Raw genomic sequence first — 16,441 nt, forward strand, 5'->3', positions numbered from 1 at the left:
GGCCGGTCTTTTGTGTTAAAAGAGAAAGTCCATAATTTAGAATCTGCCTCACCAGAGAACCGATCCTCTGAACCCAGAGAATTACACAAGACTTGATTGTAATTTGTGCACGGCATGCCCAATCTCTCCCCAATAAAGCTTTCAGATGCGATTTTAGTCTGTCAGGGACCCTCAGTGACAGCTAATAGGCTTTAAAAATTATTCACTTGAAAAACACTCAGGTCACTTGCAATTACTTACGCCTTTTGTGTCCCATAGCTCTTGTAGTCAATAGCAGCTGAAACACCAACCACTGTGGCAGGGAACAAGTATCCAGCGACATAATAGTATTTCTTCCTTGAATATTCACTCTCGAAAACTTCAACTAACATTAAGTAGAGCTGCACTCCTTCCAGACACATCCAAGAAAAAGCCGCTAGAAAGAAGAAGTGCAGAAGGCCAGCAAACACGGGGCATGCAATCTGTGAAGGAAGAGAGAAGAAAGTCATACAGGATAGCTGTGGGTACAGAGCTTGTTTGTGCTGCTCAACCATGAAACAATCAATGGCAGACTCACTAGTGCTGTTTAAATACCTCACCATCAATATTTTACACACACACAAGGCCTGCAAACTATCAAGGGCACAAAACTTGGAAAACATACCACCAAGTGTGGGAGACTTCCTCGCTAAGACATAACTTTTTTAGTGAAATTAACTATCAAGTGTGAACCCAGATCTCTAAATTCATGTCTCAAATGCCCCACAATGTTCTCTAATACTCCCCATAATCCCTTGTGGGTGATTGCTTTGCAAGTGTGCAGAACAGTCTTATGCAGACATACCTTATGTGATCATCCATAGAGGAATTTAAAAAAATTGCTTTAATGACAAATACTTGAATTATGTAGGATTATTTCCTTTTTGTTTCTGGGGCATTCTTAAATTTACCCCAGTTGAATGCAGGGTGATACATTACTGAACTATGTCCTGGGTCAGCCACTGAAGCCTTGTGGGATGACGAATGAATTGCTTTAAGTGTAAAGGAAAGGCTGTTGGTCAGAATGCCTATAGAAGCAAGGTAGGAATTCGGAGAGTACCATCTTTTTAATGTCAGTGTTCCCTGCAGCCTTCTATTGTATAACAAGCCAGGGGGGGAAAAAAGCAATTGTACTTTAATTCATGAAATAAATACATTCATAATAACATTACTGAGTGAGCTCTCTTATAATTAAGCACAATTTATCCTTCACGAATACCACCAAACAACAACATCACATCAGCATCACACATGCACTCACCGGCTCAACAGGTGCTTACCGAATATTTTGTCTTATCAATGCCTATTAGAAAAATAAATTCAGCAATGAAAAGGTTGATACAAAGGTTCTTGTGGATCGTATTGCGGTCACTCTGTAAACCTCGGAAGAAACAGAAGGTGAAGACGCAGATAGCCAGGCAGACGAGTGAGACGACGATGCCCACCCAGGTGATGACCGTAAGCAGCAATTCGTGAACTCCATCTTTATACTGGGAGACAAAAAGTGCGAAGCTGGTCAGTATTCCGCTTTTCAGAGAGGAAAGCAACTTACACCCAAGTCTCCTGGGAAGGATACTCATGTGCTCAAGTGGGGCTCATAGACAAAAATGTTGACCGTGGAGGTAAAGGTTGTCTTACTGGATTCACTACTTAAAATTATTTAATTAAGAGGGAGATTTTATATAGAAAATTATGCAAGAGGCCACATCTTTAAAAATAATTATTGAAACCACTACCTTACAAAATGTAGGCAGACTATTTAGATGAAATGAAGACTAATTATGATGAAAATAATTGGCGTTTTAATGATTGTGCACCTAATACATAATCCAGCTTTTAAGCTTTCCTTTGCTCTTCAGATTTCTATATATTTGCATAGTGAGCTAAGTAACACAGACAAGCCTGATGCACGCAAGACTTTTGTAGTGTACTTTTCTTGGAATGAGCAGGTCTAGAGATGAAACCAGTCTTTCTCAGGTTAGACAAACACTCAACAATTGAGTGCCATCTCTGGCCCCATGCTATAATGGGTATGTTTTATTAACTATTGTTACTCTCTTTAACAAGGGGAAGAATTAGGTAGGCATATTCCAGAAGCTTTTCTGATTTTTCAAACTCTGCGGTTCTAAATAATGTGCTAACTGTTAAAGCAACATTGGGAAAAGAGATTCTAAAATTCAGTATAGAAATTGCATCCTGTACCTAGAAACCTGTGTTGGGCTCTTTCACCTCCAATGCTCTACTTTTAAAACCCTCGGTCGCCTCTGAAAAACAGCTCACAACAAAGGTGGGCAGAAACTTAGCACAAGTTTGTAAAGTGAAAAACTGCCAAGACTCTGAGCATACACGGACAGAGTGGAAACAATTAGAAACCTGCATTACTTTGTTTGCTTTTTAGTTACGATAAGCATCCAAAGATGGACTATTACACAAGCCGTTTTGAATCTCTGAGGTCTTTCCCTGCGACTAATTAGAAGTGCAAATACTTACTGAAATTTCCCTGTGGGCCATGAGAATAGCAAAATTGGTTAGGTGGCTGCATGCACACGTTGTGCGAGTTTTATTAGTGTCAACCAGCTTGCAGCCCTGGGTAGACCAATATCCCATCATGGTTCTCTCTGAGTAGTTCCAGAAGGAGCAGTTTGCATTGAAATAATTGTCAGGCTGGGAAATAAAATGACAAGATAAAATTAGGATTTTACACTCAAAGATGGCAATAGCAATTGTTTAATATGTGTAAAAGGTAATTTAGATTAAACTTTGCATGTTTCGGACTATAAAGTTTTTCATCAGCAAAACTGTGGACTATGTTATACAAGGCACACATCTAGCTTAAAGGGGGCTTTATAGTCCGAAACACTCTTAACGTGTACTCTAAATTACCAGAGATCCACTTCACACAATTACAATCTCTATCTTATGATTTTACATACTGATGGGTACATTAGAATCTTTCTCCCTTTTCTGATAAGACTCAGGTTGTGATTTTTTTTTTTTTTTTTTTTTCCTGAGAAAATCGTGTAGGGACCAAGTGTCTTTAAAAACAAAACAAAACTATTTTCAGTTTTGGGTCCTTTTTATGGTTACTTGTAAGTGACCCATTAGATACACTTAAAGCACAGTTGGCATGGTAAGGCTCTTATGAGCAAAGCAAATAAAGTAAATATGATAAGGCTCTGTGATCACACACCTATTCTTGTATGTCCTGACACTTGGTTATCACCAGGCATTCCCTTACTCTACTGTATCAGTCCATCCTCCAACGTAACCGTCACTTCAACACCAGTCTGAGCAGAGAGGTCCCACAGGCAACGCATGCTTCCTCAATTCTGACTTTTTAAATGTAACGTTTGATAAAAGTTGAGCCAAATGATTAATTTTTGTATGGACATGTGCACATGTTTGTGTGTATGTGCATGCCCGAGTTTTTCTATGTATTCAGATGTGTGTAAATGAGCCAATAGAACTAATTAAAAAAATAATGATTAGCCATACTAAAAAAAGTAGAGCCTAAAGAGTCAATATTCAGCTATCCTACTGCTAAGGTAAGAGTTAATTTTCATCCAAAAACAGATTAGAGAGTCATTTACATTTTCTTGTTGATGACTGAATTAGCTTTCATTAAGAATACACTTAAGTTCTAATAATCACTGAACCAGGCTCATTTAATTTTATGCTCACAGACTTAAATAAACTCGTGTCCCTGACCTAGTCCAACATTTAAAATTCAAATGGAGAGGTCTTCTCTCCCCCACCCTCCCACCCTAACTCTCCTTTCCTGTCTCCTCAGCATGCCAGCCTGGCTTTCTGTTCTCCGAGGGTTCAAACCTCCGGTGACTTCATTAGCATGCATTGGCTTACATCAATGTGCGGCAGGGTGAAAAGCACGGGGTCTGTCAAGTACACACGGCTGGACTCTTTATTGATGGAAACGGAAATGACGTGAGAGTTCACTGCGATGGTGCTGTTCCGACCAACGAAGTCTGCACCCAGCTTTATGGTAGCATTTTCAGTACTCAGGAATTGTCCCAGACTCCGGTAAATGATGAACACCAGCTTTGCCAACCCTAGAAAGTGAGAAATAGTCTAGTACTCACAACAAACCACGTAGGATAAGAAAGCATGTGGCAAAGCAAGAATAAAATAAAAAAAAAAATTAGGCGGACTCTTTAAATTTAATCAAGTTTATCGAGGAAGTTAGTCATTATTTTAAATGCTAAGCCATTTTTTTTGTTGTATTGAGGGTGAATTTTCAAGATAGAACAGGTTCATCTCAATAGTTTGTTTTTTAAATGTGTGCGTGTGCGTGCATGGCGTGCGTGCATGTGTGTAGGTGCATGGTGTGCGTGCGTGCGTGGCGTGCGTGCGTGCATGTGTGTACGTGCATGGCGTGCGTGCTTGCGTGCATGGCGTGCGTGCGTGTATGTGTAGTAAGGTGGGAAGGGAAGAGAGGAAAAGGGAAAAATAAAGCGGGGTTGTCCTTCTCACCATTCCGGCTGTTTTGCTTGACAGTGTTTGCTGAGAGCTGGATGGTGCTGCCGGCCCCCTTGATGCCTAGAGGGAATTTAAAGTCTTGGACCTGCCCTTCGGTGCTGAGTACATCAACTTCCAGAACTGAATGAAACAGAGGAAAAAAAGAGGGGTGGGTTGGGGTAGGGAATTCTTTAAACCACAAATAGAATAGAAAAGAGAATATCAAAGGAATCATAGCTTTCTTTTTTTTTTTTTTTTTTTTTTTTTTTTTTCTACTTGTCAAACTTTATTCATTTGGGGTTTTTGTATTAAGTAAATTTTCAGTGATCACCCTTTAGTGAAAAGCGAGCACAAATCTGAGTGCCTTTACCACGCAGATACATCAATTCCTAGGTAGCAGAGACTTTCACAGAATTATGTGCGTGAAGTTTGCCGTTATACTTTTTCTACTTTCTATAAGCAGTGAGGACAGCAACAAATATTAATGAGAAACTGTGAAAAGAAGGATGGGGTTTCGTTCCTTTGATACAGAAATAGAGTTATTTCCCTGCACACTCATCACTCACACTATTTTTAAATTTTGTTTTCTTGTAAATATGAGAACACAGACATTCAGAGATCTTAGAAGTAACTCAGCCCCAGATCAAACCGCTCCACTGCGAGGTTACAATGGCACTTGTGCAACTGTGCAACTTTTGGTCTCCTATCAGCGCAGAAACAGGCTATTGCTGTAATTAACTCATGTTGGAAAACATCAAGCCCTGGTAAGTAGATGGTCTCCCTGCTTATAACGGATTCTCTGTGTGTGGGGCAAGGGGTCCAGTGGGGACACAGGACTAAGTGAAGTGTTTTCCCAAAGACAACACCCAGCAGAAAGGCCCAGAGAGACACTACAAAGTAGCAAGTGGTGGCAGACATAAGAATCATGAGTTCAAAGTCGTCCTCAGCTACAGAGACTTCCAAGCCAGCCTGGCTACACCAGACCCTGTCAATGAAACAAAATAAAGCAAAACACACCTCTCCCCTGACATATAATTATCTCCTGCTCTCAACGAATGGGATTAAAATTATTAATTACTTCTCTGGAAAAGCAAATAAAACAAACAAACACAAATCTGAGTTTTATGCAAATTTGAATGTCCCAGGCACCTGTGTAAGAATGAACTAATTTCATCTATGTTATATTTACTTTTTAGCTTAAAAGTTACATTCATAGAAAAGGAAAACTGATATGAACTTTCTAAAGTAATGGGATTGTGACTACACATGACTATTGATTTTAGAAGAAATGAAGTAACGGGTATAGGATAATCAACTTTATAAAACTATGTGTGCATCGACCTGTAAACATTGTAACAGAAAATAGAAACATTTGGGGAAAATTAAACCTGACTGAAAGAAACTTCTTTCAAAACCTCAACAGTTTCTGTCCTCAATGTATCAATGCATAGTTTAATATATGCTTAATTTTAAATGAATTTATATTTTTCCTTTCAGAAAACAGGTTATCAATGTGTGCTAACTACTTCACAAGCTTCTCACTGATGAAAGTGTTAGGGGAAAAAATGCTATGTCACACTTTAAATATAATACCCTAAAAAAAAAAAAAAATCAACAAGTGTAACTAGTTAGTATATTGGAGGGAAGTATTATAATTGATCAAATTTTAAAAATTAAGTATTATTGGCAGAAAATTAGTACATTTCAACTTGTTCAATGAAAAAACAAAAACTCTACAATAGTAGGAATGAAAAAACAACTCCCCGAGCCAGTGGTGTTCCTGTCAAAGTAACCTCTGTGTCTACACAAACTTAAAGGGTAATGAAAACACTCTTCAAAGAAAAGGGACGCTTACTAGTGTGTTCTATTTATCACAATCTTAGAATGTTATGTTAACAATTCAAAAACAAACAAACAAAGGAAATGTAGGCTGTGAGGGTATAACAACTCATTATTCACAGAAACCGTAATTAAGAAACAGGCCATTATGTAATGCTCGTTAATTTGAAGAGGTCTAGTGCTTCTTAAAATATCAATCTGTAAGTGAAGTTTAACTCTAATAAAAATTCGAACAAGACCTTTATGGGTGTTTGGGACTTGAAAAATTGATTTTAAAATTCATATGCATGAGATGTACACAAAAGCAGCCGAGGAAATCCCTCAAGGAGAAATACTGAAAGGCTCAAAAGCCACTAGCTTCACTGAAAACAAAGCAGCACCAAACAAAGGCAGGTAATACTAGACCCTACTAACATGCTGACACTTGTACAACCTTCACAGATGACAGAGACAGAGACAGGGAAGAGAGCACATTATGTGCTAAGGGAAATACAGAAAGAACTGGTTTGTTCATATGGAAAAAGCCAGATTAGTTGCTTCTAAGACAACACACAATTAAATGTAAACTTTATAAAGACTATAGTCAAATATAAAACCACAAAGATTTATAAGTTTACCAAGTTTACAGCATGGGACCTTTATAAAAATCAAAGCAGAGAAGGATTTTTTTTTTTTTTTGTTTTTTTTTGTTTTTGTTTTAAGCAGGAAGCCAATAATAAAATTTCTTAGGTATCAAAAACTCCAACCCTAAAACTAAAGACTAATTAATTAATGAGCACAGAAATTAGAAAAATTCGGCAGAGGAAAATCTGGAAAATATTTGGTAAAATGGATTAGTATGGTATGTCCCTTAAAAAACTTCTTGGAAAATACCTGCAAAGAAACACAGTGAATAAGAAAACCCACAAAATCTTTGGTCTACCTTTCCTCACCAAAAAATGGGAAGACACTGAAAAGCCTTTCAGGATAAATGGTGGTATATTCTTAGATCAGAGGAATGAACTAGACGTGCACATCTCAGTAGATATACTTGGTAAAATCCTAACTGAGAGGGAAATCATCTAATGGCATTTACAGTATGAAATAGTTATTGCCATAAATATAAGTAAAATTAGAAATTTCTGCTATTTCCATGATATAAAAAAAAGAAAAAAGGAAGGAAAGGAAAGAGGGAGGAAAGTAGAGTGGGAAGGAAGAAGGAAGGAAGGGAGACAGAAAGAGAGAAAGAAGGAAAGTCACTTACTGAGAAAAACATTCAATGTATAAATTTCTGGCCTAAGACATACACTAAACACACATAAAGAATCCTTATTGCTCATCAATCAAAATGCAACTGACCTAGAGGAAAATAAATTAACAGTTTACAACAAGATGAGAGACCGGGTCATAAACACATGCAAAGAATTCACCAATTAAATGCTACTTACTGGGCCCAGTGTCACACACCTCTAATCCCAGCACTCAGGAGTTTGAGGCTGAAGGATAGAGTTTAAGATCCCATGGGCTATACAAGGAGACCAAGTCTCCATCATACTCCATCCAAAAAGTAGACGTTACTTAGTAACCACAGAAATGCAACATAAACCCACAGAACATACTAATCTAAACTACTGAGATGGCCAAGAAGTAAAGAGGCTAAGTACTCGAAAGATGGACAGTGAACTCTCACTCGATGCTGTTAGAGACAAAATGGGAACAAGAGCCACTAAGTGGTGACAACTCTGAGAACCAGAAATGTGAACAGATACACAGAATTGGAGTACACCAGTAAAATGGAGCAACACTGAGCCACACCACTGAGCTCCAGATACTCAGTCTGGACAGAGAGATCTCAAAATTAACTCGACATAAAAGAAGCAAGATCAAATAAGAATCCAAGTCAAAGTCAGGAGCTAACCACAGTGACAGGAAACAGTGGCTTCCTGGACTGGAGGTGGGAGGAGACCGCCTTTTGAAGATAAAAATGTAGCCTATGCTGATTGTCACACAGGGAGCATTTGTTCAAAATTCATGAGACTCACATTCAAAACAGACACCTCTGAATATAAAGTAGACCTCAAAGTTTATTGCAGATCCTGCCCCCATACAATTACTCTACTTTTATAGGATCATATATCATACGAGTGAATCACACTATGAAGTTAAAACTAACTGCAAAGACGGAAACCAAATTGTTTTAGTAACTGAAGATACAGCCGATCCCTTAAGTTTGAATCAGAGCTCTAAAGAATAAGGAAATCTTAGGCTATTTTCATAGTGTGTTTAAAGACAAGTTCTTTGAAAAGCAGCATGCTTTCTTTGTGATTAAAACAGTACTTATTTTAGCAAAAAAATATGACTACTAATTAGAAATAAAAAAGATATTTTAAAATGTTTAAGGTGACTTCCATGCTGATAATAATGGGGTAATAAGTATAAAGACATAATAAATTCCAAGCATAAGTTAGTAATATCTGTAAAATGTATATACTGTATCTTAAATGAATATTTGTAACATCTTTAAGCTTAAAACTTTAATAAAAGAAAAATCCTTCCAAACAGAGAAAGATACATTAAGAAAATAGTAACACCCAGACATTTAATTTTCAGCTTGTCTAGAATTGGGACAAAACAAAGCTGGGAAAAAACAAATGGGTTTGCATCCCTAGCCCTATGTAAATTGCGGGTAGTGGTGCAGTCTGTAATCCCAGGAAGGTGTAGCCAGGAGGTTCCAACACAATCTGGGAAATAAAAACATGTTCTACAGGTATTCACGATATAAAAGGTCACAGAATTTAACATGGCCCTTTAAATTTTCATGCACAGTTGAAGTTGAGGGAAAAAATAGGTATTTTTAAAATTAACATTAGAAAATTTGGGAAACAAATTAAAGTTACAAAATGCCATAAATCTTTCCAGGATGCATTCACTATGAAGATGGGCGTCACACTACTTCTGAGTTTAGGTGGGGATGCCACTGGGCACAGCTGAGGTGTATTTGGTGTGTATTGCTATTGGCTCAGGAACTATCCTTGAGTAATGGAAGGTTTACAAAATGATGGGATGGGGTTTTATTCATTTCTTATTATGACTAAACGATGTGAATACATTTTTTTTAAGAAGCAGATACCTAAGGTTATAGTGGGTGCAACCTTTTGACTTCACTTATTGCCCTGAAGTTATCGAGTGATTTATAATTTCTGCACCTCAGAAGAAGTTATTTGTATTTCACTGCATTTGGAAATTTTACATGGATCAAATAAACTGAAGTTTAAAATGTTTATGTCAATCATTCCTCTTTCCTCAGTTGCAACCATGATATTGACGGTCGTGGTTTGGCAGTAAGATGTGGCATCCAAGCCAGAGAACTTCAGGAGTTCTCTAAAGAAGTCAGCACGGCTTCCGGTGGAGGACTGAGAGGTCTGTGTTCTTTGCATGCTTCCTTTCTTTGTTCTTTACTTATAATCGGGAACTGTTGTTTCAGTAAGGTACATAGTAAACTGCAGCTGAGGTTTTTCAGATGAAGTATTCAACCTCACCAAATAAGTGTCAATTCTAAGATGGAAAAATTCACAAATCAAATTTTACTCTCCTATCAAAATATTGTCAACAACAGCTTTCTGTCCAACATCGACAATATTCTAACTCTTGGTTTACAGCCCCAAAATATTGGAATCCATTTGACGACCTAGAAACAAGGCTATTTTGTGCTATAAAATAATGTCCTTCACTGACTGTTATCTTTTAGTGGGAAGAGGGAGGGAGAGTCTCCCACAAGCCAGGCTCACCTTCAACCTGGATGTCCTGGGTCCACCTTCCTGGGGATAAGAATGCACCACAACTCCTGGTCTACATGGTGGCAGGGACTACACCCCAGGGCTCCCTGTGTGCTAGACGAGCGTCTCAACAACTGAGCTCTATCCCCAACTGTTCTGTTTGGTGAGTCTCACTCTAACTCCATAGCCCAGAGTGGCCTTGAACTCATAGCAATGCTCCTGCCTCAGGCTACCAAATGCTGATATTGAAGGTATGAACCACTAATTCCAAGCTATTAAATATCACATTTACCTAAAGGAGATTGTGTTTAATGTAAACTGTCCACTCAAGTTTTATGAGCTAAAATATTTGACTGGAAGAGCACATAAAGTGATTTAAATTCATTAGGAATGTTATAAAAATAGAAAAGCATTTGCCGCATTCTCATTCGAAGCACTTTCATTACTTAAGCAACCCACAGTCTAGCATTTAAGTGCTCTTATTTTTTCTTTTAATGATTTTTACAGAAAAAGTCACACATACTCATAAAAACAATTTTTATAAGGTACAGGCAGATTTCAGCTTAAGAATTAATTTTATTAAATATGATCAGTACTTTCTTTTCCTTGAAAAAGAAAACCCTCACCGAAAGAGAATTCTAATGGTCTAATGCTGGGAGATGATAGATTCAAAATATAAACTTCCCTCTCTTTAACAACTGCCTTCGAATTTAAATGTGACCACAGATACACTCACCAATATTTTCTGTGGGCATGGAAACCCTGGTTGGTTCCAAGAGATTGTCCGCCAGGACAAATGCACCCTCTTCCAGTGTATCCAGTAACATCGTGGCTGTGTGTGCTTGCTCAGAAGAATTCATGTGTTTCCAGGATTCCAAAGCTTCGTGTCTCAGTAAGTTGTCCACTGTGTCAACAATTGCCTGCATCCATCAGAAAATGACCATTAGTTCTGACTGCTTCTAGAGCACAGGGGATTGCCAACTGCTGGCTAGTGTGACAACTGTGATGTTTACCTGATGGGAGGTCACTCGCAGCTTCTACAGTTGCCCTATTTATACTGTCAAAATGAAAGACTAGAAAACACAGATGTGTCTGGAGTAGGTCAGTATCTGTGAGAGATTTTAGTTACAGTGTTTCTTGAACCCAAACTCAAATTTTAAGTCAAACTTCTTTATAGACATTATTTATTATCAGTTGGGAGGTAAGAGGAGGTTGAAAGTTTATAAGTTACCTGTCTACAACTTCGCCCTTCACATCACCTATACAGCTAAAAGGCACGTGTCTACAGACATTAACTTCTAAGGACTGGGTCTGCTTTTAAATGGATGAAGAAAACAGGCAAACACTGAAAGGCTATAATGATGATCTAAGGAAAATAGAAATATGTAAGTGTTGCAAACAAGCCGTAAATATTCCTAAATGTGGACTTAACTTCTCCCCATGCAAAACAGCATTAAATAACAGTATAATTCCGCAGGCTGATCCGGTGGAGGCACGCGCTGATGCTCACATGTGCTGTACTTAGGAGGCAGTGTACTACGCCATGGACAGCTGAAGTCAGCACACATGTTCGCTATTCTACATGCCTATGAGTCATGTGCCATTAGGCCTACGTATACATTGTTCTGATCTATGGCAACTGCCTAGCAGAAAGGACACGCCATATGTGGGAAACAACAATGGACTTCCAGCACTTCTCTGCACTGAAATGAGCAAGGGGAAAAGTTGTCTGAGGTTATTGTCAGAGTAAGATTAATTAGCTTAATCCATCTTAATACCCTCCTTCCGTCTGTCTTGTGAGCCACCACGACCTCCCTGGCAGGTGGAAGGTACTTCAGAATGGTGTTAAAGGCTTTTTTTCTCTTTCTAATGAGAGATGGAATAGTCCAGAATGCTCACACAGATCTTCAGCCAATAACTAGAGTGGAACAGAAATTGGTCTGCCAGGTTCATTAGTCACCAAGAAACACAGAGTGGAGCCTCTAATCGAAGTTACAAATAAATTCTCTATAGCCAAGCAGAAACTCGTTCATTTGCATAGAGTAAGTCAGCTTCTGATCTGTAATCTGAGGTGACTTATTAGTCTTGTCTGAACAAAGTCGTTTGAAACACACTGAAGATGACACTGGTCAGAAACTAAGGTCACATTGAGATAGGCCATGTATACACATTCCTCCTGATGGCAAACTTACATTAATTTGAATGTTCCGTATTTATCAGCACTTGAGCTTTTTGTAGGTGGGATCAAGATAATCATTAGCCTAGCCATATTCCTGATGCAGTCTTTTCTTGTCAAAGTTTACTCGTGGATCATTGAAGTATGTCTTGAGCAACACAATTGAACACCTCATTCCCACATTAGTATCTTAAGGGAAACTTCAACTTCTGAGTGTGAAAGGCTTGGGTCCAACCGTGTCATTTGCTAACTAGTGAGATGCTGTTCTTTCTTTGTGCCCATCCCTGACCTTGCCAACCAAGTTAATGAGGTTTTGGCTTCTGGGTAACCTCATTTACAAAACTACAGAAGTTCTTTGGTTTGTCCTTTGAGGTTAGACATGCCAGGCTAATAACTAACTCCCTCTCCGCAACAGCAAGGGACTTCTAACTTATAGAGCAAACTAAAATACAACAGAATTAGTTTGGCTCACTTGCACGGGGAACCTGGGCGTGCTGCTGTATCATTGCAAAGTGCTAGGAAGAAATAGTGACACACACAGCACAGAAGTGTCTCTCTGCTCTGCAGAGCCTGAAAAGATCTCCCACCGATCTTACACCTGAACCACTGTCACGGTGCTCACATTTCCTGTCTGCGCACCTGTTCTCAGCACCCTACATCTGGAAGCGAATTCCCAGGACAGAGCCTAACTTCCTGAACAGTGCACCCCAGAGATCAGAAGCAGTGACTTTGACATGCACGTATATGATGCCCGTACAGTCTTTGATAGGATAAACCGCCAGGAATATATCATAGCTGTTCCAGGTTACTGAATCCGCAGGGATGACAAGAGAAAACAAAAGGGACTACTACATGTTTTCTTCCAATTCACAGGATAATCATTAAAGTTACTGTATTTTTTTGGATGAATGGGAAAACAGCCAAAGAATAAGTAAAATATTACTGGCTGTTTTCTTTCTGAGACATGCCAACATTTGTACAGCTGATGTGGGGCACATTATATTATTATCAAAGACTGAAACTTCTGAGTCATGCAATTAGCGTGGCAGGCAGCCGACAAAGGTAGAAAGCAGGGGCAGCACAGGAAAGATACCTTAAGGTAAGCCCTGCACGTCTTCTCTCGTTTTTGGAGCTTTTAAGTAAAAGAAAAGAAAATCAGAGGTTAGATTTTATCTGTTGGGAAAAAAAAAAAAAAAAGAAAAAGAAAAACGAGGAAAGAAGCAATCCTCAAAAATTAAATTGGTGTTCCTGAATTCCAAGTTGACTAGCTACAGATCTCTGGGCAATTCCATTCACAGTCAAAGCTGTCTCTTTAGTTTCCAGCTCTATCTTGTTAAGTATCATTTTTTTTTTTAATTCTTGAAATAGAAAAAGGAGAGAATATATGTATATAGCGTTGTTAAAAAATAACAGTCAACTTATCTGTGACTAATTCTGGATTTGAACATGTGAACATGGATATACTATAAACACAGCTCGGCGAGTGGCACTGAGACTTGGTAAGGAAAGCTTAGTGGTGTGCTCAGCACTCTGAAGAGGGATACATCCTTCTCCCCAAAGCTGCCACTAACTCCACTGTGTGTCACAACTTTGTTTCAAGCATGGAGAGCTGCATGTTTTCAAACAATTCTGCCAACACGAGTCCTATCATCGCTCTAGCTACGAATGCTAATGCAAGAATACTGACCACATTCAGATGGATCAAGTCACCATTAACTAAAACTGTTACAATTGGTGTCGTTTAGAACTTCAAGGGGAAGGAGAGCATTGCTACTTTCTCAGTAAAGCGTCCTGAGAAACGAACAAACTGGGAAATTAGGCCTCTACGTGTGTGTCTGGGTGCCTGGCAGCCCAGGGTTGAAGGGCAGGGGGCTGCTACACCCAGACCCATGCATGTCCTTCAGAGGCAGAGGCCCTACCTTGTTATAACTCCGCCCAGCAGAATCCTTCTCACTAGGCTTCAGCTCCTGCAGCTGAGCATCCAGGATGTCCACCAGCTGCTCCATCAGCCGCACTGAAGAGCTCACGTCCCCTGCAAACACAGGCCCCTTGGTGTGCTTAGCCAGTTCGTTGGCTAGACTGGCAGCATTCTCTCCACTTCTGATCTGAAAGGACAATTTGTATTATCTCAGTAAAACTCTTTCTGGCTGTGGCTTTTAGTTCTCTTTAAACCCCTCTATTGTGGTAGGGGAAAAATTGCAAATATGTCAAAATCTGCATCTAATTGAGACCAATAACTTTCTCTTCATCTTAGAAGATTAAAGGCTTTTTAGATCCTTAACACTCTTAAATGCTTAACCGGACACACACACACACACACACACACACACACACACACACACACACACCACAAAAGAAACAAAAGGGAAGAGAGACATCCTTTAAATTTTGTTTTTCAGTTGGCTCTCCTTTTTCCTATAACCTACTTTACTGTTAATTTTTTAAAATTTACGCCAATGACACCGAGTTTACATCAGACAACAGATAATTCTTGGTGACAGAATTACCACCTAATATCCATATTTCAAAACAGGTAGATGGTAGAAAAAAAATATTAAGAGTCCTTATATTACAATGTGAAAATCCAGGGAATGATTTCTAGGCCTTTTAAAGGGTCATTTTTACTCATTGTGTTGTAACTGTATGTGATACAAACATCTGTTTGCATTCTGTGGGTTCAGTTGCAAATTTAATGATACTTGATTTATTGGGCCAATACACTATCTGCCTTACAAACATCAAAGGAACCAGAACAAACTAAATGTGAGTGAAATTAAACGAATATGCGTTTGTTAAACAGCTTAACACAGACCACAGCATACCCCCAAACAAATTTAACATTCAATGACTAGTTTACAGACAAAACTATGCTTTAAAGGGGGTTAAAAAACCCAAAAACAAAAAAAAAATGTTTATGTTGAACAAAGAACGACAGAGCCTAGTTTAACACAGAAAACTAAATAATTTATGTTAGAACTTCAAACCCTCAATCAACATATCACATCAAAACATTCTAACCTTTTGAGCCAGCTGATTCACCCAGTGAGAGGTGCAGTTGCTAAGATCCGGGCCCTTTGGGTTCCATGTTCCCGTGGAAGCCATGCAGAGATACGAGGCTGTTCCTGCAACAGATTCAGGAAGTGACGGTGAAACTGAAGCCATTTTTTTCCAGCAAACTTTTGTGATGACCTAGACTGTGTGTTAAATTTTGAAAAAAACTGCTAATAGAGGTAGTTGGGAATAATAGACAAAAGATGTTATGCAAAAGATTCTAAACAATAAGCACAAAAAGTCCGCATAGCAGCATGAGACATTTGGAGCACAAAAAAAAAAAAAAAAAACCCTTGATATTCTTGGGACTTGTACAAAGTGATGGTTATAATGAGAAACGAGCCTTGCTGGAGGCCTGGCGGGAAGGCTCAGTTTTGACATAGGTAATATGAAAGTTCAATCTGTGCCTAATCTCTGGTGACTTTGTTGTTTTGTTTTTATTATTTTATTATTTATTATTTTATTATTTTTTTGGTTTTGTTTTTATTATTATTTTTTTCCCCAAAGCAAAATAGCACCAGATGTCTGGGAACTAGTTCTTGTAGACCAGGTTGGCCTTGAACTCAGAGATCCACCTGCTTCTACCTCTCAAGTGTTGGATCTAAAGGCATGGGCCACCACTGTTCAGCTGACTTTGGTAGTTTACAACCCTTACATTGTGAAAAAAAAAAAGTATTTGTATTTGTAACGGACCAAACTAATGAGATTGGCTATTGTAAATATCTGCCTCTAATGAAACGGCTTCGGAGTCATTTAGAAGCTACTAATAAAACCTCAAATGTATACATTGTATCGTATAATATATGGCAGGAAAATACCTCTCGTTCCCTTGGGACAGGGCCGTTCAACCATCATTCCCCTCTGTGTCTGAGGCCACTTTATCCCCCTCACGTCTAATGCTTCGCAGAATCTCTCTGGCAGGGGAAAAATATTTGTTACAGGAGGAATTTTGGTTGTAGAAACTGATGGCGGTGGCTTTGTCCCTCTGCTTGCTTCCTGGGGTCCAGCTACTGTGGTGCTCACGGGGCCTCTTTGGGAAGTGCTTGTGGTTGACACTGTGGTTTTGAACAGCTCAGCTGAAGAAGTTATTGTCACAGCTGTGGTAGGCACTATGAAAAAAAGATGAGTT

At 38.8% G+C, this 16,441-nt stretch overlaps 1 protein-coding gene across 42 annotated transcripts in view; it reads right to left on the reverse strand.

Moving 5' to 3' along the window:
- The window catches only part of Adgrl2 (adhesion G protein-coupled receptor L2), a 170,181-nt gene that overhangs the window by 20,415 nt on the left and 133,325 nt on the right, over positions 1–16,441 (reverse strand). For 24 of the 42 annotated variants that reach the window (XM_051195058.1, XM_051195122.1, XM_051195163.1 and 21 more), the window contains 10 exons: positions 16,131–16,421; positions 15,280–15,383; positions 14,181–14,366; positions 13,355–13,393; positions 10,822–11,005; positions 4,507–4,632; positions 3,880–4,085; positions 2,509–2,682; positions 1,299–1,508; positions 241–461 (listed from right to left, as the gene is read on the reverse strand). In XM_051195058.1, coding sequence (XP_051051015.1) covers positions 241–461; positions 1,299–1,508; positions 2,509–2,682; positions 3,880–4,085; positions 4,507–4,632; positions 10,822–11,005; positions 13,355–13,393; positions 14,181–14,366; positions 15,280–15,383; positions 16,131–16,421 — 1,741 coding nt within the window. The remainder of the gene's footprint in view (positions 1–240; positions 462–1,298; positions 1,509–2,508; positions 2,683–3,879; positions 4,086–4,506; positions 4,633–10,821; positions 11,006–13,354; positions 13,394–14,180; positions 14,367–15,279; positions 15,384–16,130; positions 16,422–16,441) is intronic. The other 18 variants (XM_051195189.1, XM_051195178.1, XM_051195128.1 and 15 more) reach the window with 3 other exon arrangements.

Source organism: Phodopus roborovskii, unplaced genomic scaffold (assembly GCF_943737965.1).
Source record: "Phodopus roborovskii unplaced genomic scaffold, PHOROB, whole genome shotgun sequence".
Lineage (NCBI taxonomy): Eukaryota > Metazoa > Chordata > Mammalia > Rodentia > Cricetidae > Phodopus > Phodopus roborovskii.